At 58.3% G+C, this 22,874-nt stretch overlaps 1 protein-coding gene across 1 annotated transcript; it reads right to left on the reverse strand.

The window, feature by feature from the left end:
• Nucleotides 1–2,714: 2,714 nt before the first annotated feature.
• Nucleotides 2,715–18,824, reverse strand: SLC4A1 (solute carrier family 4 member 1 (Diego blood group)). The gene is given in 21 exon segments (XM_037809752.1): nucleotides 2,715–4,291; nucleotides 4,972–5,145; nucleotides 5,232–5,401; nucleotides 6,309–6,562; nucleotides 7,073–7,239; nucleotides 7,777–7,866; nucleotides 8,336–8,509; nucleotides 9,514–9,708; nucleotides 9,806–9,954; nucleotides 10,132–10,344; nucleotides 10,603–10,711; nucleotides 10,713–10,814; nucleotides 11,252–11,433; nucleotides 11,574–11,661; nucleotides 11,802–11,925; nucleotides 12,422–12,557; nucleotides 12,655–12,835; nucleotides 13,713–13,774; nucleotides 14,822–14,906; nucleotides 15,036–15,118; nucleotides 18,693–18,824. Coding segments are annotated over 20 exon segments (2,751 nt in total). The 5' UTR covers nucleotides 15,051–15,118; nucleotides 18,693–18,824; the 3' UTR covers nucleotides 2,715–4,210.
• Nucleotides 18,825–22,874: the final 4,050 nt, after the last annotated feature.

Genomic DNA, 22,874 nt, shown 5'->3' on the forward strand with positions numbered 1-22,874 from the left:
CAGATTAGCAAAAATTAAACCGCTGCATAATGTCAAGCATATGGGGATATGGAGACATCCTATGCTGCCCAGGAGATTGTGGACTGGTGCAGACCTAGTGGAGAAAAATAGGGCCATACCTGGTCAAATGGAGGCAGACATATTTACTCCCGATGACCTGGCAAGTCCATCACTGGTTCCCAGGTGTGTAACCCAAAGAGAGTCTCACACAGCTCCCCAAGGGGACACTCCACTGAAGCTTTGCTTGTGGGAGGGGGGTGGGTGCATCCTGAGTTCCTCACTGGGAGAGCAGGGAAGTAGATTTGGGAGCACCAGCAGTTAAAGCTACGGGCTGGACTAGCTCTTCACCGAGTAACACAGACCGGCCCAGAGCTTTTTGATTCTGTTGAATCAGTCCCTTCCCAGGAGTGGGGCTGCTCTGTGCTCACACAAAGGTGTGGCCTTCATGTCGACAGTTACTTCTCAAGGGTTGAGGTAATTTTCCCTAAAGGGCTGAAAGCTGAAAGCAGGATTTAAAATGGCAAAGATTGCTAGTGTGGTGGGGGGTGGGGGGTGGGCAGGGGAGGACCTGGAGGAAGCAGAAGGGAAGCCCCAAGGGGAAATGCAGGGTGGGGCAGGAAGTGCTGGGGAGTGAGGCCTCAGGCCAGGCAGGAAGTTGGATGGGGTTGACTTCCGTGGCTTTCACATTTCCCTGATGTCTGCCCCACTCAATCTGCTTGATGGAGTCCGCCCTTCTCAATCCCTAAGTCCCTGGGGATCCACTCACTCAGTCAGAAAGAGGTTGGGAGAGGAGTCAGCCTTCAGAATCTGTTCTCAAAGGATGGGAGGAGTTGGGTGACCAGTGCAGAGATGTGAAATTTATGCACCATCAGCCCCACGCCCATTCCTCTCATTTCCTAAGGCAACTCTATTCACCCATATAAATAACCTGTCTGGGTTAGGGCCTGAGATTCTGCATCTGTAACAAGCTCCCTAGTGAAGCTGCAGCCATCGGACCACGTGAGGACCGTACTTTTTTTTTTTTTTAACTTTCACAGTACGATTTAAGAAGTAGTTATGTAGGAAATTTCCAAGAATGTTATGGGTTATAGTACCATAGTTTCATTTATTTCCTTATTGTGCAGCATAACATATGTACAAAAAGGTGGTAACTTTCAAATTATGATTTAACACGTAGCTATGTAGCAAATTTCAAAGAATATTAGGGGTTATAGTTCCACCATTTAGTTATTTCCTTCTAGCTATTCTAATACCCTAGCAAATAAGAAAAATAAGATTATATAGAGGTTCCATATGCATAATCCTTTGTTAAATTCTGTCTTCTCTGTTGCTCCCCCTTCCTCTAGTTGAATCACTCCCGATCTTCGGAGATGTCAGACCGCACCTAAGGAGCCAAGCCAGGGTCCCCCAAGCCTCCCCGCCCCACGCCCCAACCTGAGCTCATGGGGCTGATCCAGAATTGAGATTAAAAACTTAGAGAAGTTTTGAGGCCTTGGGCCTTAGTAGGAATTTGTCCTTCAAATCGAGTCAGCACTTGTTCCCCTAAGTTCACCTATCGGTGAGCTGTTTTCTTCCTCAGGAGATGGAAGTCTGCCAGAGAAGGTCCGCCCGGCAGGAAACTGAGGCCCAGAGAGGACACCAATGTGCAAAGGGCTGCACAGCCGGCCTTTTCCCTGGAGGAGGCTGGGAGTGCTCTCGGCTGAGCCCTGGGCTTGCCCGCCTCTTGCCTGGCTTCGGAGTCCGTGGGGGCGTGGAACAAGGGTCTGGCAGGCCCTGGGGACGGGGCCAACAACAGGGCCACTGCTGCAGCTGCTGGGTGTGGGAGGTGGGTGGCTGGGGCTGCTCTCCCTGGGCGCTGTCAGCTCTCCGGCCCCTTGCTGGCTGCCCCGGCCAGCCTGGGAGGGGTCAGCTGGGGAAAAGCAGCAAGTAAATATAGACTCAGGGAAGGAAGCCAGGCAGCACAGCCCTGCGCTGACCTCTTGCTGGAAGGCTGGGGAGGGCGGGGAGGGATTCCGTCCCAGCATCCTCCTCTCTTGAGGTGGGTGACACCCAACCCAGCAGAACCCCTATTGTTGCTGGAAGTGGCATGGGGCAGGATGCAGAAACTCCGAAAGGAACTGGGGTAGGGGGCCGGTGGAAAGCTGGTAAGGTGGTGCTGTTCCTGTGTGTCCCAGGGCCAAACACATTCCCTCTCTGAGCCTCTTAAAAGTGTTGCCCAGCTTGATGAGTCCAGAGGAAGGGGCTGACCAGTCCAAAGGGACATGGGTATCCATAAGTACCAGGGGCAGGTAGGGAGGCCCCTTACGGCTCCTCTGCCCACCTCCACAGTTCTTTCTTGTTTGGCGAGAGGAAGGATGCCCACAGTGTCTATCTACCCACTCACTGGGTGCTGGCACCCCCACCCTGGGGCCTCAGGCCACCAGCTCTGCCCCTCCCCTAGCCTCGGGGCCACCCTAGCCTGGCTCTCCTTGCCCTTTATGGCTGCAGCCCTGCACCCGCCCCCACACCATGTCCTCCCAGTCTGCCAAGACCCCCTGGGCCTTTGATTCAGGGAAGGGGAAGTCGAGCAAGGCAGCCGCTCCACCACAGATACATTTATTGGCAAATATTCCCAGGCATCGAGGGAAAGGGAGCCAGCTGAGTGGGTGGCCTTTCCCCACCCTTTTCTTAGCAGCGTTCTAGGAGCAGAGGCAAAGAAGGAAGGGACTTCCCAATCAAAATAACAATATCAGCAGATAACTTTTATTGAGCTCCTCTGAGGCCACACGCAGCTCTGTGTTAAGCAGGCACTTTACATGCATGTCTCATTTAATCCTTACAACAACCTTACTAGGTAGGTACCATTATCGTCCCCATTTTACAGATGAGAAAACTGAGGCAGAGAACTGGGAAGTGGTGGGAGGTGGGTGTCAGCTTTCAGGGACGCAGTTAAAGCCTTCCATCAGGGTCTGCAATTTCTTTCTTTTTTTTGGTCACACACTGGTCCTCAGTTTCTCCCATCTCTCATCACTTCCAGTTCTCTCAACTCTTCTTTATATCTTTGTTTTGTAAAAGAATAGATTTTGTCCATGTTCTGGGGAGCCCAGCCTCCTACTCTAATTGGCTAAAGCTAGGTTTTCCCTAAGATTCCATTTGGGTTGGGATTGGGGACACTAGGTCTCTAATTTTGGGGAAAGGGGTCTGTGCATGTATGAAGCCAAAGTACAATGAAAGCCCTTAGAAAATACACAAGTAATAAATTACACCCCCCTTCCACTCCCCCTCCCATCTTCCCACCCTTTCCCTATCTTCCTGTCCCTCCCACACCCCATCCCCTATCCAAATCTAGAGCAGACTGTGGTGTCCTTTGCCACCCTCCATCCCCCCAGGGCAGGGTGTCCTCTTAGTCACCTCTGCAAATGGCCCTCAGTAAATGTTTGTAGAATAAATGAATGAGCGAATGAATTCAGGATCCTCAGCAGAGCATGGGGGAGGGAGCAGGGGCCTAGGAGTCCCAAGTCCCAGCCCTGGTTGCATCCTTGCCTGCGCCCCTCAGTGTCATTTGCAGGCTCACCCTCACAAGGACACCACTCCCTGGCCCCAGAGAAGAGAGCCCCAGGGAAGGGGTTGGGAGCAGTCAGCAGGGGCGCCTCTGTGCATGGGAAGGTGGAATGGAGGACAGAGCTCTGGTCTGGGAGTCAGGAGACCTGGTCCAAGTCCTGGCTGGAAGGCTCAGGAGCTATGTGAACTTGGGCAGGCTCGAAAAACAATGAACACTGTATCTTTGGTCCTCAGTAACCATCCTGTAATGTGGGTATTATTAGCAATATACCCATTTTACAGAAGAGGAAGCAGAGGTAGGAGAGGTCTAAGGACTTGCCCAAGGTCACACACAAGCAGGAAATTGCCCCCGGTAGTGCCATGAGGAGATGGGCTCAGATCCAAGCCTTGCAGAAGGGGATGCACATGTGTGTGGCTGCAGGAGGGACAGACAGGGGAGTGAATCCCCTATTTTGGGCTCCCTGGGCATGTCCAGCCAGAAAAGCCAGTCAATTGGGGCAGGTCTCCCAGACACTCCTTATCCCACCCTCCTTCACCCCCCCACAGCCCCAGGGCCTCAGCTGCTCCCCCAGGAGGGGCTAGGAGTCCATGCGGTGCCTATGAACTTCTGCTTTTCCTGGGGAGGTGGGGGAGTGGAATGAAGAGGGGGGCCGGGGCTCGGACCCACCCCTCACACAGGCATGGGCACATCATACTCATCCCGGCCTTCCTCCTGGTCAAAGGTCAACTGGGCATCATCATCAGCATCCAGCTAGAGGTGGGGCAGGAAGGAAAAACAGTCAGAGGCCGCCGAGTCATCGGAGCCCTCCCTGGTGCTTGGAGGTGGCTCTGGGCATAGGGGAGGGCCCGGCTGCCTTCGAGCCTTGTGCAAGTCTCGTCCTGTCCCCCCAGCCTCTGGAGCACCCAGGGTGGGACTAAATGAGCAGTTTACAAAGAGTGAGGAGACCCTGGATACCTAGTGCCCCAGCAGGGGAGGGCCTGCAGAGGGTGGGCAGGGCCTCACTGGGCCAGGGTGGCCCGCAGTGCGCTGGGTCACATCGGGGAAGAGTTCTACTGGAGGCACCACTCTGTCCCAAATGAGCGGACAGACCCCAGAACGAGCCACTCAGTGGTAGTGAAGCTCATCACCTGTGTGCCTCTTCACCCTCCCGACAGCCCTGGCCTTATTTATGCCCCTGGTCCGATGGGGAAAATGGAGGCTCAGAGAAATGAGGCCTCTTGCTCCAGGTCAAATAGTTAATGGCAGGGTGAGGATTTGGATCCAAGCCCTAGACCTACCAGCCCTTAACCCAGATGCTCTCAGGCCTTCTCCAGTTCTGCCACCCCCTCCCCATCAGCTCAGCCCCTCTGATGCCCCCTTCCTGCCCCGGAACCAGGAGCCCTGGCTTCCAGCCTCTGCCCTCCCCAGGCCCCAGGTGGGCCACCACTCACACACTGGAGCTCCAGGTTCCGGAAGATGAGAGGCAGCAGGAAGCGCCGCAGGGGCACGGTGAGGATGAGGATGAAGGGCAGGGCCAGCGAGGCCTTCGTGAACTTCACTGCACACAGCACCGCCAGGCAGACGATCTGGATGGCCGTGAACAGGTGCATGCGCCAGGTCTTCACCTGGGGGCAGAGGCCGGGGTCAGCGCCTGCCTCACCCCTGCTCTCCCCACCCTGCCCCGGGCTGGGCTGCCGGGAGGGCCCTGTACCCGCTTGACGTAGGGCACGTCCGGGTGGTACTTGGGCGGCTTAAACAGGAGCAAGATGCGGTCAAAGAGCTGGATGCCACTGAGGGAGGTGACCCCCATGTAGAGGAAGATGCCAAACAGCACGGCTGTGGGGATGCGGGTCAGGATGGGCTCCATGAGGATGGACAGGCCTGCAGGGAGAACCACGCACCCTCAGCCAGATCGCCGGGGGAACCAGCGCCGGCAGAGGTCAGGTGTTGCTATTACCCCAGGAGGTTGCTATTACCCCCATTTTACAGATGAAGAAACTGAGGCTCAGAGAGGTGAAGCCACCTGTCCAAGGCCACGCAGCTAGTAAGTGGCAGAGCCGGGAGTCAAATTCCTGCCTGCATGACTTCAAAGCCAACTCTATTAACCTTGTGGGGGTCACACACCCCCCCCAAACTCCCAGCCCAGAATCTCTCCATTGCCCTTCACCTATCCAAATCCTAACCCTCCCCCAAATAAGAGCAACTTCGCCACCTCTGAGTAACTTCCTTGGTGTCTCCATCAGCGACTGGCTGGGTACCACCCACACCGAGCCCCAGCGGCTGTAGAACTCAGACCTGCCCCAGGGACCCTTCTATCTTCTCTCTCCCCACCCCACACCCTCCACTATGCCTGGAGCATGGCTCTTTGCTTCAGCCATAAGTCAGCAGAGCTGGAAGAGACCACAGATGTGTCTAATGAGGAAACTGAGGCCCAGAGACAAGGAGATAACACCGAGTTAGCAGCAGGGCAGTGCTGGAACCACAGTCTGATGGCTTCTATTGGATGGCTCTGAATGCAGAATCTGATTTAGAGAAGGCCTCTGTAATAGAGGGCCTCCTGCCTTCTCTCCTCTGATGCCCTTCCCAGTGCTCTGGGCATTTCCTCCTGGCTTCCCTCCAGTGGGGGATGCCAGTGCATAACTGATGCTGGAGAGATGTGGGGAGCAGGAATGTGGGGAGGCCTGGCTGTGGAGTGGGCAGGGCTGAAGGGTGGGGCAGGAGGCAGGGAGAGGGGCAGGATGGGGCTGAGCACAGGCAGTCGAGAGTGTGGCCACCAACCCTCACTCACCCACAAGCACAGAGACCAGGAGCCCGCTAATCCGCTGTTCCTTGACCCCCTGGATCTGGGGTGCAGCCCCAGGGGTGCTGGCCTTGCCCATGACAGTGAGGGCGTTGGCATGAGTAATGGAACGCACAGTGGTGGCACTGAGCCAGGGCATCCCAAAGAGGGCAGCCAGCCCCCCCATTCCCACAACCAGCAACAGGTCCAGGTGGAAACCAGAGCCCTTGACCATCTTGCGCTCCGGCTTGCTGATAATCAACCTGGGGGTGTAGGGGGGTCAGGGGTAAGCAGGCCTCTCCCCTACTGCCACCCCCATCTCATTTACCCTTTCCATCCTTCCCCATACTTGGTTCCCTCTATACTTCAGTTTGTCCTTCTTTGCCCGTCTCTTGTTGCGTTTCCTGCTCTCCCACCCTCCCCATCTTTAGAATCAAAAACACTAAAAGCAGAAATGTCTTTAGACATCACCTAGAATGACTAGAAAGCTAACACAGCTTAAACCTTAGAGACCCTCCCTTACACAAGCCCCTTCCAAGACCCCACACCCAATTTGTAGCTCTCATTTCATATTCCTTTTCTTTTAAAGGGCCCCTCAAATTATAAAATTTCAGGATTCACAAAAGCTGGACCTGCCCTCTGACCATCCATCATTCCTGTTGACCTGGAGGGTCACACACCCTCAGACTCACACTCAGCCCCCTGTTTCTTACGTACCTCGAGCCTACCCCCTTCTCTGCCTCTGACCCTCCCACCCCAACCCTGGCTCTCACGTGGTGATCTGGGACTCCAGGAAGATGAGGATGAAGACCAGCATGGCAGGCAGGGCGGAGGCAAACATCATCCAGATGGGGAATTCGTCATACAAGCCCAGCGGGTGGATGACCCAGCCTCGGAACGAGGGTTTGGACACGGTGAGGCCTTTGGGCACGCTGAGTTTCTGTGGGAGGGGGCAGCTGGTGAGAAGACAGTCCTGCTGCCCAGGACTGCAGGAGCAAAAAGATGGCAAGAAGGGGGTGGCAGGGAGCTGGGGTTCTGGGGGGGCCATGGAGTTGTGTTGGGAGCACTTGGGAACTTAGACATGTTGAGTGCCTACTCTGTGCCCAGTCACTACACCAAGCCCTTCACATACATCTTGTTCCCAATTTTATAGATGAGGAAACAGGAGCAGAGAGGTTGTGTAGCTTGCCGTGTATCACACAGCTGTTTGGTGGCAGATCTTCATCCAAAGTGGATGCTTTTCTCCTGCCCTGGGTTAAGGATACAGAAGGGGGTGGATCCTGACCAAACCCCTTGCTTTGGCCAGAGGGGTCCTGAAAGGCTATGGGAAGGACATGGGGTTCCCAGGGGACGCAGAGATGGGAAAGGGGTAATTCTGGCTGGCTTCAGGTAGGGGGAAGCTGTTCCAAGTAGGGGCCATCCTGGATGAGGACCAGGATGGGGGTCCTGGGGGTTGAGGGCTGAGGAGAGGCGTCACCTGAACGTAGGTGTCCTTGATGACAGAATTCACTAGGACCATGATCAGGATGGAGATGGGAACCCCGAAGTCCCCGAGGATCCGGCGCAGCTGGGGGAAGGTGGAGGGACCAGTGGTCAGTGCCCAGTTGCTCCCCACCTCCCGCCCCCCACCTGCCCTCCCTCCTGCCTCACCTTCACCCAGGGGGCCCTGCTCTTTCCATGGGACCCACCAACATCTAAGGCCCCATCCTGCATCTCAACTGTACTTGCCACCTTTCTTCTTCTGTCTCAGCCCCATCCCTGGCCCCACAGTTTCTCCCCCACTTCCCAAGACCTATTCCTGGCTCCCCACGGGGTTCTCAGCCTGGTCTTACTAAAAAAGGGGGATGGTACTGCCTGCAGAGTGAAATCTTTGGTGAGGAGAGACCACAGAAGCTTGGAATTGGGAGGGTTCAAGACACAGGAGCACAGCTGGGAATGGGAATCTGGGGAGCTAAGGGCACTGGGAAAGATGGCGGGAGGGGCTTAGACTGGGATAAGGTGGTAGAGGCAAGGGCAGGAGGCGAGGGTGTGCCGACCTTGCCAGGGAAGTAGGAGCTGTTCTTGAACTTGCGCAGCATGATGGCTAAGAAGAAGGTGCCGGCCATGAGCACGAGGGAGAGGAGGGCTGTGTTGGGCAGCGGGGAACGGGGTGTGGACACCACTGTCACATTATAGTCGTAATCCTTCCGCAGTGGGTGGGTCTGGAAGATCTGCAGCAGAAAACCAAGGCACCCTGTTCCCTCCCAGTCTTGGCTTGGGCTGGAAAGTATCAGCAAAATACACCCAGTACCACCCCCGACCCATCCACCCACCCATCCATCCATCCATCCAACTTCCTCAGCTGTTATGCTAACGGGGTGGCAATGGGATGCCAAGTCTTGGTTTTCAAGATGATGAGCAGGCTAGGTTTGGGTGAGGCGGGCCATGGAGGCAATAAGTGTGTGTGCAATGAGTGTGTGTGTGTATGGTGAGTGTGTATGTGCATAATGGAGTGTGTGTGCACAATTAAGAGTATGTGTGTATGAATGTGCATCCAGGGCTTGGAGGATATGAGAAGTCTGGAGGGCAGAGAACAAGTACTGAGGAGATTTCTAAAAGGAGCTCAAGAGATCTAGAAGAGAAGGACCCACCAAGCTACAGAATCAGGGGCAGACATACAGTGTCCACCCTTCCTCCATCTGAAGCAGGCAAAGCTCGAGGTGACAGAGCTGGGAGGCAGGGTGCTCCATTGGCAGGCCCTGCGATGATTCTTGAGGGCAATTGCAGAGGACGGAGTAGGGAGACTTCAGAGCCTCCAGAACCCCCATTCCCCTCTCCCAGAATGCAGCTGTCTGTGCTCAGTCTCATACAATCACGCACAGTCACACTTGCCTAATTGTCACATGGCGTGTTCATAAATGCAGGCAGGTGCACACAAGGGTGCCCTCTCCTGCACAGCGGCTCTGCACATCAGGGCAAGAATACAGGGCCCCTGGCACATATTGGTCACAGTCACATCCTGTCACAGTCATGAGTGCAGATACGGGAACATGGAGACACACACGTTTCCATAGCCATATATATGTACAGTCACACAGTGACATATGCAGGTGAAAACAAGGCCACACAAATACCAGACACTCCCATGTGCAATGACACTCAGTCACATACTCTTACACGCAGTCTCATACTTGCACACACACGCATGTGCATTAACCTCCCCACGGCTGCCCACCTTGAACAGTTTGTCGAAGGTCTCGTAGATGAAGATGAAGGAGATGAGGAAGGAGAAGATCTCCTGGGTATAGCGGGAGATGAAGCGGACCAGGAAGCTGCCCTCGAAGGCCACCACCAGCAGCACCATCAGGATGAGCCAGAAACCGATCCACACGCGGCCCACCAGGTACTCCAGGTTATTGCTAGAGCAGAACTGTGGGGCAGTCAGAGGGAGCAGAAGTCAGGCCCTGTGCACGGGGCAGGGTGGGGAGTAGGGGTCAGTGACAGGGCTGGGTTCAGGACAGAGCTACCGAGAAGAAGGCCTCCTCAAACACGAGCAGGGGTCCTGAGAAGCCCACCACAAGCAGGGGCTGTGCCCCCAGGAGGGCGAAGAGCAGGCCCTGCATGGCAGTGGAGATGAGCAGCTCCGACACCCCTATCTGGTCCCCGGTCCTTTCTCCTGTGGGAAGAGGTCACAGTGGAGTCAAGGTCAGGAGGTCATTTCCAGGGGCCATAAGAGCGGGTCATGGGCAGGCTCACGCTGGGGTCCAGAAGGCCAGGTTGGGTCGGAATTCAGGGCGGGGCAGAGGCCCGAGGGGCAGAGGGCTGGGTTAGGGGCCCAGGCAGAGGCACTGACCCAGGAGGCTGCCGAAGGTGATGGCGGGTGACAGGGCGGCAAAGTAGATGAAGATGACAGCAGCCAGGACCTGGGGGGCAAGTGCGTCCGTGATGTCACTCAGGTAGAGCGGGTAGCGGCGCCGGATGTCACGCACCATGCCCCCGAAGGGCCAGCCTGTCCGCTGCAGAGGGTCTTCTGGGCCCCCAGGAACCCCCGGGCCCCCATTCAGGTCTGTGGTAGAGGACGGGACCGTGGTCAGAGGTGGCAGGGGGAGGTGTGGGGACAAGGGAAGTGGCTGGCTGGAGGGTGGTGGGATTGTTTGTGGAGATTGGGGTGGCCAAGGAGGCCTGGGGACAGGGAGAGGTGATAATGGGGTATTTGCTGGGAAAGGGGGAGGTGTTCAGGAGAAGTGGGGGCTCAGGGCTGTGCTGGGGTGTTTTGAGGGTCTGTGGGGGCTCAGAAAGCCTTGGGCTGGGCAAGGGCAGGTACCTAGGCCCTTGTAGAAGCTGGGGTCCGGCTTGGCAGGGCTGTGCAGGTAGCGCCTCCGCAGCAGCTCCTTCTGTACAGGCACCAGGCTGAGCAGGGCCTGCTCGGAGGGGGGCGTCCGTGGGGGGTAGCACCAGGCTGCAGTCCAAAAAGCCCTCCAGGGAGTGCACCAGCTCCCCCTGGCTCTGGGCCAGGTACGCATCTGTGCGGAACACCTGAAGGCAGGGGTGGGGGTCAGGGCTGCTGGGACCTGCGGAGCGAAAGGACCCAGGAGTCCACAGCCAGGGCCTCCAGAGACCAGAAGCCACTCGCCCAGCTCCTCCTTGCTAGGAGTGGCTTTTCCTGTCCCCTCCTCTCTCCCCTGCACAGAGAAAGGGCTCTGGGGAGACAAATAGGGACCCCAGCTGGTGGGTTAAAGCAGATCAGATGGAACCAGGCCAGAGTGGGTCGGATTAGACGAGGCCCAGCCAGAGGAAACCAGACCAAAGCAGACAGAGGAACTGGACCCAACTGCGGAACTGGACCAGCCCTGGCTGGACTGGCCAGAGGCTATGGATGGAATGGAATGGGTCAAACTAATGAACCTAAAAGTAGTCCAGCCCAGCCCAGGCCAGGCGTCCCGGCTCCCCCAGCCCTCCCCGTCCCTCCTCACCCTCTCTGACATGAGGGTGGCAGCAGCCCGGCCGAGCTGGGGGTAGTCGATGAAGGGGGCCTCAGGTCCCAGGAGCACAAAGAGGAAGCGCACAGGTACAGGGGGCTCCACGGCCTCCAGCTCTGCAGCCTCCTGCAGCCGCACGAAGCCCAGCACAGGTCTCTCCAGGAAGGTGGCACGGCCTGCAGGGGAGGGACGAGGGGGTCAGGCCAGACTGGGGGCAGCGGGTACTTGAGGGAAGGGCTGCCATGCCAGGACCCCAGGTTAGGTATGGTGGGCAGGGGGTGTGGTGGGGTGAGGGCTGGAGGCCTGAGCCACTTACCCACTAGAACCAGGGCAGCCTGTGAATCTGGGGGGATCTTTTCCAGAATTCCAGATGGCGTTTGCCCTTCTGTGCCCTCGTCTCCCTGCTGTAAGGAGAGTGGGGAGGGCAGGCCTCAGGCCTCCGTGTGCCCAGGAGACATGAGCACCCAGAACCTTCCTCAAGGCCTTACCCTTTCTCACTTCTAACCATGTTCTGGTTGGGGCCTTTTGGCTGCCCTACACACACCTGTCCACAGAAGAGCTGCGTCTCCAGTGAGGGGTGTTGGGGGAGCAGAGGCTGTGAGGGATCCCCAGAGCGTGTCAGGACCGCAGGCGTCACACCTCCCAGGGCCTCCAGGTCTCCAGCATGGCTGCAGAACACACATGGGACACAGGCTGAGTAAGCTGTCCAGGCTGGGCTATCACCAAAACGGAGACTAGAATGGTGGGAGGGATCAGGTATAGACACCAAGCGGGACTTCCCAGTGACCAGACCCAAGAGACCCTGGGGCAAAGGAGAATCAGAGCCTCCTCTCAAATGACACTGTGCATGTGAGCGGGTGACCTCTGTCTAGAATGACTAAGGGGACCCAGAAAACTGGACAGATGACAGGGCCTTGAGGGCCTGCCCTCCTGGGGAACAGTAGCCTGGGAGAGGTTTGGTCCCCAGACTCCTGCCCCCAACTCTGGGCATGGAGACACGACCACCCCTTGAGAGTTGTCAGAGGTAGGAGCAACAGTGAAAAAAGAAGGAGCCCCAGCCTGCTGGGGAGGGGCCATGTGGACCCCCAGGGAGAGCTTGGGCCAGGTGGGCTAGGGGCATGGGCCCCTGTGGGTGTGAGCCCAGGCCCCGGAGGGCAGGGGCACCTGTGTTTGAGCAGCAGGACCCGGAGCAGCGTCTCTCGGTCGTCAGGCCGGATCTGGCCCTCGTAGATAAACCTGTCCAGCAGCTGGTTGGCCACCCCCGCCAGGGAGGTCTCTGGCAGGTCCAGGAGGACGGTGCCTGCATGCAGTGGAGGGGTGACCTGAGGGCTGGCCTGTGGCCCTCCTCCACCCCCAGGCCTCAGAGCAGGGGCTGCAGAGCGGACCAGTGGGCTCACCCTTGGCGAAGGCTTTCTGAAGCTCCAGAAGGCTCCAAAAGGTGAGGTAAGGCAGGTGTGGGCGGCCCCAGGCCCCGTCCTCCCCCAGGTTCTCCTCCAGCCGCACCCAGCGTGCTGCCTCCATCCATTGCAGCTCCTGGTTCTTCTCATCCATCACCAGTTCCTGCAGCTCCACGTAGATCTGCGGCCCCACAGGCCTGAGTCAGTCCATCGGGCACAGGGCAGGGCCACGGGGACACTGGAACCCCAGGGCGCAGTGGACACCCAAACCCTGCACTCAGCAGGCTCCTGAGAGATGCTTGTGGGTGGGTGAGGGCCCTGAAGGGCTCCGGGGGAGACCCTGAGCTCAGAGGGGATGGTTGGGATGGTCAGGAGCTGCGGCCTGGGAGCACTGGGTGAAATGAGAAGCGTGAAGAGATTCCCGAGGGCCCCTGTGGGTGGAGGCCCACACCTCCGGCTCTATTCCCCAACTTCCTGAGCAGGCCCCTCAACCCATCGCAGAAGGCATTTGAAGAATGTCTGGATGTAAAGGGGTGCTGGGGTGGTCACTTGGGAGGGAACGGAGAGGGAAGGTGGGTCTGGGCGGCTCAGGGGCCCCTGGAGTCATTGTGTCAACCTCCTGCCTCCAACGGTATTGGGTGACTTTGAGGCTCAGCATGTCCTTGGGTGTCCTTGGGGCCAGGTGGTCACTCCCTGGAGCCTGGCTGAGGGGTGGCCCAACCCCCTAACCAGGGCCCAGAGGGTCTGGGGGGCCTGGGCAGAGGACAGCACGTGTTTGAATTCTGTGCCTCCCCAGTGAGCACTGGACAGCCTGGTCAGGGCCAGAGGGCCAGAGGGCCAGAGGGCCTGGGGACTTGGCCCACAGGTGGGCAGTGTATCTCAGCCCTCGGGCCGCAGCCCCAGACGGGGGGCCCTGGGTCTCCCCCACTCCTCTTCCCTTCCATTTCTCTGCCTGTTTGTGGGATCTTCCCCACCCTTGACTCCTCCCTTGCTCCGGTGGAATGACGGGTCCCAAAGGCAGCATGGGCAAGGGGGTTGGGAGCAGCGGGGAGCCTCACCTTGTGGCTGCCTGGGTCCGATGTGGTTTGGTAGTCTGTGGCTGTTGACTCTGAGGGGGAAGCTGAAAATCGGGGGGCTAGTTAGTGTTGCCCCCAGATGATTCCCCGAGCCTTAGGAGGGCCTTGAAGCCTCCTTGTACCACCCAGCACGAGTCTTGGAGACCAGGACTGGCTTGATGCCCGGCTCCCTCCCTCCCAGGGTCGCTGCGGGTTGACACTGGTGCCCCTAGACCGCCCCACCACCCAGGGGCTGGGGCTCCCCAGGCTTGTTCTCGGCTCTGTCACTCCCTGTCTGAGCTTCATCGAGGACGCCTGGCCCCTCCTCAGTGATGCTGGGGAGGGGACGTCTCCAAGGTGGTTGGAGAGTCCTGAATGGCCGTTTGCAGGACTACCCTGGGGTCTCCTTCCTCTTCTGTCACCCTCCAGGACCAGGTTCCCTTCCTTCTTCCCAGCTGCCTCAACAATCCCGCCAAGCCAGCAGCTTCTCACTGCCTCCAGGCTGAGCTCTGGGCCCCAGGGTGGGGTCGGCCCTTATATTCTCCCCACCCCATCCCACCCCCAGCCCTCACTTTCCAGAGGGGCCTCTTGTCTTCATTACCAATTGCCAGCACTTAAGTCCTGTTGACAGTAAACAGGTCCCTGCTCGGGGCTCCCCACTTAAGACCTTGGACAGGTCAAGGAAGGTGGTACCCTTCCCTGATGACTTCTTGCCCTGGGGGTCCCCAAGCTCCCCCATCCCCCCCATTTCTCAGGAACTCTATGTCCCCCAGACAGAACACCATTCCCAGAACAGGCCCAGTGCCTGGCCTAGAAACTGGCATTGGATGGGCACAGGTGGCCTGTGGACTCACGCCCTTGTATGACCAGCCTGGCTGGCCTCGCACAGATCTAAGGGGCTCGGAGTCGGGTGACTGGCCCTGCCCACCCAACCCCCAGTCACCTTCTGTGATCATTTCAAACAAAACTCTGTTTATCCTTCAATCAGCCAAGATTGTGGAGAGAACTGGCCCTGGGGCTGGGGAAGTGAGGACAATGGGACAGGACAAGCTCCCCAACTGTCCCAGGACTCAGTAACCCATCCTGGGCAGAGCAAGGGAGGTGGAGCTCACCTGCTGGCTCCTCTAGCTGGGGCACAGGGACATTTGAGTCTTCATAATCTTTTTCCAGAATCTCCAGTGCATCATAATCATCCTGCTGGGAATGGCATCAGGGTGCAGCTGTGAGGGGCTCCTTACCGTGCCCCCCCACCATGAAGGTAGGAGGCCAGGGCTGGGTCCCCAGAGCCCCCAGATAGGAGCCCTGCAGATGCCAAGAGACACCCACCTGCGAGTCCCCCATAGCGCTGTCCCGTGTGTCCAGTTGTCTGCAGTGATCTGAGCCCCCAGCATAACCCGCACCGCGGGTCCCTGCAGGGGAGGGGCACAGGCTGAGGCACGGGGCATCCTGGGGTCTCCTGGTCTCCCCAGAGAGGGCTGCATTTCAGTGAGGGGGCCTCCCAGGCGTTGGGAGATGACGGGGCCAGAGGCAGGCAGGGGATTGGGGCTGTGCATGAAGGAGAGGGGTTTGTGCTGTGAGGGCAGGTGCCCGGGGAGGACAGCACAGGGAAGAGGACACTTGGTGGCTGGCATCCATCTAAGTGTACTGTGGAGGGTGGGGGGAGGGCGTTCTTCAAAGCCGACTCCCTTCTCCATCCACCTGGCTTCCCCCCTGCCCACCCCCAGGACCTGGCCAACTGCAGAGGCATGGCCTGCCCCTCTTCAGTGGGCCCGGCTCCCCTGAGGGTCTCCACTGCACACCCTGCTCTCCTATAAATGGCTGCTTCTGGCTGGGCATGGGAGGTGGCAGCCTCGGAACATTGAGGGAGGGGACGGTTTCAAACTGCTGCCCTTGGTCCACAAGGCCCTGGATGATGTGGCCCAGCTTCCCTCCCCCAGGCCACCCTGAACCCCACCCCTCTTGCTCTCTCCCCACCTGCCCCCCTTGTGGCTCCTGGTACTCACCAGGCCCTTTCCTGCCCCAGAGCCTTTGCACATGCAGTTGTCTCAATCTGGACCACACACACACACACACACACACACACACACACACACACACCCTTCAGCCCTTCTCACATCTCAGCTCGAACATCACCTCTACAGAGAGGCCCTCCCTGACCACCTTAACATTCGCTAACCTATCATTTTCTGGTACCCAAATTGATTTGTGTAAATACTGTCTGATGTTGCCTCTAGGAGGCAAGCCATGAGGGCAAAGACCTGTCTCAGTCCCCACTGAATCACCCTAGCAGAATGGTTGGCACATACTAGGTGCTCAGTAAAACGTTTGTTGAATGAATGTAAGAAAGGCTCCCCATTGCAGACTTGGGGCTGGGGTACCAGGGAACCAAGATGACTAGGAGCAGCCAGAAGGTCACTGAGCCCTGGGCCTCGGCTTCCCTGATCATGTGCTCGTGGAGAGGAAGGCATGCCCAACCTAGGAATGTGAGCACACGCCCGAGGGAGGGAGGGACTCCCCTAAGGTGGCCCCGAGCTGGGTGTGGAGGAACCTTTTCCCCTGTCACCCCCTGCAGCACAGGGACCCACTCTGTGCCTGGCCTCCTGCTGAGCCCTGGGGAAGCTGAGATGAACAAGAGCTGGGCTCTGCTCTCGAGAAGCTCCTGGCCCTGACCGGGGAGGCAAATGGGGAACACATGGCGAGCAGAGTGGTTCAGGAGATATGTGCCCCCCAGACAAATGCAGGCTACGAGGCTGGATGTGCGGGGTGCCCAGAGTCTGTGTGGCAGGAGGAAGAGTAGGGCCCACTGGTGGGGGGTGGAGTGCCCCGGAGGAGGAGTCCCCGGGGCTGGGCCTAGAAGCACAGGTAGGATTTGACAGGCCGAGGGGTGGGGGGAAGAGCCCAGGTGTGGGCCGTCCAGCAAAGGTGCAGAGGCAGGACTGTGCAAAGCTTGGCTGGGTGCTATGTGAGGGAATAAGGCAAGGAGGATATTCAGAAAGAGCTACACAAAGTACTTTCTCAGGAACGAGTGGCCCTACAGTCCTCAGAGATCGGGAGGAGGCATGACTGAGCCCCACCAAACTTTGAGAAAAGAAAGGGGTCCCTGCCTTGGGGTAGTGGGGTGGTGGGGTAGGGGGGAATGATGACCATGGGAGGGTCCTCAAGCCTTCTTTCTCCCCTTCTCTTCATCCCTCTCCCCTTCTCCCCAAATTCCCCTCCCTTTCTCTCCCCCCATCTCTAATCTCTTTCTTCTCTGACCTTGTCCACACCGGCCCTGGGCTCAGATTCTGAGCCACCTCAAAGATGTCTAAGCCTCAGGGGCTCAACGTCCCCCTGGGGGCTGGGACCGTAGCCTGTTTTCCCCTTCTGAGAGGTGGGGTGGTCAGTGGATGGCTCCGGACCTCTCCAGGCCTCAGTCAGCCCGTCTGTACAATGGGAGGGCCTTCCCACCATGGTTCTGAGACATTGGTGAGGTAGAACAGGGGAGGACGGAGGTACCTGGAGCTCAGCTGGGGCTTGGGAGGCCTACCCATGACACAGATTCCTGCCCCTGCCCAACCTAGCTGACCCTGGCCACAGGCCTCAGCTGCCTGGCATTGCCAACAACTCACTCCCAGATCACTGCCCTGAGCCTGAAAGCGTATCAAACACCTGGGCAGCCAGCCAGCCAGCCAGGCAAAGGCAGATAAGGGTGAGTGGAGCATCTGGAGCCTGGGGATGGGGTGTGGGGGCAGCACAGCTGGCAAGAGGCTGTGGAGGGGTGGCCAGATGACGGGGAGGGCTGCCTGGTGGCCAAGCACCACCTCTGTGTAATCACCCACATGCCACATGGAGAGCTGGTCCATCTTATCGCTACTAATCCCCAAACCACTCTGTGAAGTGGGGAATGTCATTCGCCCTGTCTGACAGATGAGAAAGCTGAGGTTCAAGGAGGTTTACCTCTTTGGTTGCCCAGTAGGTAGGAATCAGCAGCAGGATTAAACCCTGGCCTACCTGACTCCAGCCAATCTCTAACTGCTACGCTGAGTTGCCTCCCAGAACAGGAAACAGTTATGAGCTATTGGAGGTGGTTTGGTGTTGGTGGTGAAGAACAGGGATGCTGGTCAGACTGCCTGGATTCCAACCCCAGCCCTGCCCTTTATTAGTTGTGTGACTTTGGGCAAGTGACCCAAGCTCTCTGGCCTCAGTTTTCTGATCTGTCAAATGGGGTTGATAATGATGGGCCCTCCCTCGTAGACTAACTGTAGGTGTTAAGTAAGTTCATAAACATTGGGCATTTAGAACAGTGCCTGGCACATAGTGCTCTATGAAAATGTTTGCCATTATTATCAGGCCAGACCTCCTGTCTTCACCCCCATCTCATTTTCCTTCAATTCCCATAGAACGAGCCTGAGCTCAATGCTCTGAGAGCCTCAGGTGGCATTGTGCTCCTCCTTTCCTCCCCAGACTCCCCAGGATGGAGACAGTGCCAGGTCCCCTTGGTAGACCCCTGGAAGTGTCCCAAAGAGGAGGCAGTGTCAGCGGCATCTTCCTAGGTAGAAGATAGGATGGCCTGGGGACCCCCACATATGAAGGAAACAGGGGGCTGGGGATGACAGCTGTGGGATCTGAGGGGCTGGTAAATAGGAGCCAGAGAAGAACACACACCTGGAGGGGGAGCAGATTTGCTACTCCACCCCCACCCCAACACACACACAAACACACACACACACACACACTTCAGTGGCACACACCTGGCTGCCACGTGCCAGCCTCTGTCTCCTAATGCCCACTGCTCTACTCTCCCCAGCTGCAGGTGCCAAAGGGCCTGGGCCCTTAGGGGTGAAAACACACATGAGGACATCCTCACCCCACCCACCAGCACCCCCTTGGAAGGTGGGGTACCTGTGTCCCCCTAGGCCCAGATTCAGGCTCGGCACCTGCAGAGACCCTCAGGGAAGGTGTTACAGGACCACCCCCAACACCACCACCCCCCGCCCTGCCTACCTGTTCACGAGCCTTGGGGTCCCTTGGCAAACTCCTGCAGTGGCCCGTGCCCTCTGCGATCAGCCGAGCTCACGCCCGCTCTGATAGCGCCAGGTCCTTCCCCGGGGGCAGCTCACAAACCCCTGACTCATGCCCCCGCCTCCTAATCTGCCCGCCCCATGGGCCCCAGGAGCCCCTTCCCACCCCCCGCCCTGCTCCCACTGGGTGCCCAGTAAACAGAGTTATCTCTCAGCCACATCTGGACAGCTGTGAGTCTGGCCCCCCCACCCGGCCTGGCCAGCCCCCAAGGCCTCCCATGGCCCTCCGGGCCCCTAAGTTGCTCCTGAGGCTTCCTTCGTGGACTAAGTTTTGATGGGTGGGTTCTCAGAGCTCCCAGTCTCCCGACAGGTCTGTGCCAACATCCGGATGCCCCTGCCCTGCCTCCGTCCATCCTCCCCTCTGCCCAGGCCCCAGGTGCGTGGGTGCTCTCTCCCCTCTCCTCTCTTGGTGTCTTCCCCAATTCCCCCCCCCCCATTCCTCCCCTGTAGCCTTCCCCAAGGGGCCCAGGGGGCCTAGGGGGGCCCAGGCACCCCAACCTAGGGCACACTGTCCTCCCTTTCCCCAAGACCCCAGCTGGCTCCAAAGGGCTGGGTCCTGGGCGCTGAGACGCTGATGCTCCATCAACCTGAAACAATGTCAGGGCAACAAAAACAACTGTCCCCACACCGAGCTCCAAGCTCCGCAGCTCACAAAGCCCCAATCTCTGGGCACACTGGGTCCTCTGTCAGCCGCCCGGCCCAGGCCCTGGGCAGAGCAGTGGCATTCTCAGCCCCCACGGTGCCCACAGACGCCCCTCCCCACACGTCCCCCAGGGGGACAGGCTCTCTGCTCCTGGGGGGTGGGGGCTGCAGCCTCTGCACCTATTCCTGGGGGGGCAGAGACTTACAGATGAGCTCCGATGGGCACGATAAAGAGACAGAAGGGGCACTGAGGGCGCCACTCGGACCTGGACTCGGGTCACGTAGCTTCACTCCAGCCCTGACACTGCCTGGCTGTGGGACCCTGGGCAAGTCACTGCCCCTCGGGCTCAGTTTCCTCATCTATAAAGTGAGATGCTGGATTCTGTGTCCCCAGCCTGGGCAGTCAGTCCCTGGTTCAGACTCTGAAAAGTAGAAACACAGAGCCAAGGATAGAGAGATGGGCTTACCCCCAACTCCACAACCATTTCCTGGGTCCCGACCACAAGTCCGGGGCTGGGCTGGGTCCTGGAAGAGAACTAAAGGGTGGTGACTCCACCCAGAGCCAGCGCCCTCCAGCCTAGGGAGGCCCCCAGTTCCAGGTGCTGCGCGAGGCGGGTGCTCTCCCTGGTGATGACACTTAACCCCGCAGCCACCCCGGTAGGGGAGGAAAGTAAGTGACAGGGAGCTAAATTGGCTTTCCCAGTAAAACTAATGACCCAATGGACCAGGCACTTGCCGCCTGTGGGGCACATGCCCGGCTCTTCACACTTGGCACCTCATTGACCTCACTAAGCCCCTCCTGGGAAAGGTCCTGCCGATTATGATTTAGTTCCCGCTTACAGGAGGAAGTGGAGGCCCTGAGAGTTAAGCAACTTGCACAAAGCTTCTCGGCCGGTGAAGCTGGAGCCGGGACTAGGGCTTGGCAATCTGATTGCAAAGCTGGTGCTCAGCGTAGTGCCGAGTCCAGGACCCTCTCCAGCCACCCTTGGCCTTCGTGCCCTTCAGGAACAGAAGCGGGCTGGCCAAAGCGGGCTGGGGGATGCCTCCTTCCGCTTCGGGCTTGGGGCTCACTCTTGTGTCCGGCCTTGGCCGCGAATGCCTGCCCTCCTGCCAGCCCAGTGGCCCCAGCCACCTTGCCCCTCTGTCTGCCCCAGGAGCCCGGAGGCAGCTGAGTATAGGGGGCAGCCACAGAGCCCCCCTCCTGGGGCCCAGAAAGGACAGCAGCTAGCTGGGAGGGTGGGGAGGACAAACGGGAACATCTGGCTTAGGAGGAGCATCTGCCCAGCTGTTCGTGCTGCACATACCACAGAGGTAGCTTTGGGAGGGTGAGGACACCAGCTTGCTGCCAGCGCCCCTGCTTGCATCAGGCACTGTTCTTCTCAGCAGTGTCACTAACTCCCTTGGTCCTCACACCAAGACACTAAAACAAATGCACAGAGTGGCTGGGTGGTTTTTCCTGTGGCTGCACAGCCCAGCTCTGTTGCCTGTGCCCTCCAGCTCAGTGCATCAAAGCCACAGGTACTGGATCATGCTCAGGTCCCATCAGGGCTGGCAGCAGCCTGGTAAAGCCCCAGGAAGGGCCATGTCTGCCAGACAGGAAGAGTCTAACTCTGCGTCTCCATGCAATCATTCTTTCTTTCTTTCTTTTATTCTGTACACGGAGACATAGTCCCTTTCCAGACTCAAGCAGGCACCAGACACCCAGGCGACAGCATAGTGATGGGTACCTGGTCCTCTCTGCTCACACCACTTCTTCTGAGTCCCTCTCATTGCTCTCACGAATGTGGTTGTTTCCCCAAATCTGCCAAGATCATATTTGTGTTTATTTATGCTTTTCTAGGAAGAAGCAATAGCTCCTCTCATTCATTTTATTGCAATTTGGACTCGGGTTGGTTGAATTCAACAGAAGGTCCCTGTGTGCTTGGCATTAGGCTGGGAGCTGGGGAAACGAGACGAGAGAGACGCTGCCCCCCTTCAGCTGCGCCTCCGGGCTGGACGGAGACGGTCAGAAAGCCCGGCATTTGGGGGAATTGGGCAGGGCCCCAGAACACCTTGAGAGTGTGTGTCCTGATGGACCCTCCAGGGCTGCACACCTCACACGCTGGCATCCCCTTCCCTGGGGGCCCCTCTTGGCACCCCTCCTCTGCCATTCCCTAGAGCACAAAGGGAGGAGCCTGCCAGGTTCCCTCCCCAGGTCTATGGGTGTCCTTGTCCTTGTCCAAGTTTGTGCTCACAGAAGGTTGGGAGCCAAGACAGGACGTCAGTAGAAACGACGTGAGCCCAGGGCCGACCCCGGGCTGGGCCTGCCGAAGCCGACCCCGAACGGTGATGCGGCTGCCTCCCCCACATGATGTTATTCCATTTTCTCATTTTCAGTCATCCTGGGATGCAGTCAGACCTCGAGTGGGACACGAGGAGTCGGCAGAGGACCTTGAAGCGAGGCTGTTCTCTCCCCTGGCCGGAAGGAACAGAGGCTGAGACTCCGGGTGGGGGAGGGGGCGTTAAGGACCCACTGTGGTTAGGTGAACAGTCCCTTGCAATGCGTTGCCCTGGCAACGATGCGTCAGGCAGAGCGGCTTGAACCTGTGGCCACCGAGGACAGACCTATCTCGTAATCTCACAGCTGCTCTTTGGTGCCCGGTGGGTAGCTCTCGGTTGCTCCTCCTAAGCCTTGCTGGACAGGAGCAGCTGCTTCAGCTACCCCCGCGGGGATCCAGGGGAGGGTCCCGGCCCAGGTTGGAGGCAAAGCAGGCCGTGGTTTGCAGTGGCCCACAAAGGGAGTGTGGTGGGCTGGAGCCAGGGGGGCTGGCAGATGGCATAAAGTCCAGCCAGGGTGCCCTGATGGGAAATTTCCTGGTGCAGACACGACTTTCTGTGCCCATGTGGGCTGGGGACTCAGACTATGGGGATTTTGCACTAGAGGGAAGTATGGCGCCACAGCTGGGACATTTGGGTTTCAGAGGAACAGCTCGGGCAGAGGGATCTGTCCCTGGCTGGGTGACACTGAACTGGCCAGATCCTCTCTCAGATGTTCTCCACTTTTCTCTCTGGGCTGTTATGAAAACCAAATGGGATAAGAGATGCGAAGGAGCTTGAAAACATAATCTGCTGTGGACATGGGTAGGGGACTGTACTGTGGGTGGGGTGAGGCGCCGTGGGGCAAGTGCCTCCCGTGTTTCAGACCCGCTGGGCCAAGGCAGCCAGAGTAGGGGCCAGGCACGTCCACCCTCCAGGAGCTCAGGGCCAGTGGGGCGAACGGGCACCAGCCCAGATGACAGCCACACAGTTTGAAGATGAGGGGTGCAAACAGGCCTGAGTAACATGGGAGGTGTGAGAAGTCCCCGAGGGAGTCATCTGAGCAGAGACTTCAAGTTCCTCAGGTGAAGAGGGAGCAAAGCCTCTCAGGTGGAAGGACCAGAAGTGTAAGGTACAGCGCAAGTGGGGACGCAGAGCAGTCTGGGGG

The sequence above is a fragment of the Choloepus didactylus genome, chromosome 18, assembly GCF_015220235.1.
Source record: "Choloepus didactylus isolate mChoDid1 chromosome 18, mChoDid1.pri, whole genome shotgun sequence".
Classification (NCBI taxonomy): domain Eukaryota; kingdom Metazoa; phylum Chordata; class Mammalia; order Pilosa; family Megalonychidae; genus Choloepus; species Choloepus didactylus.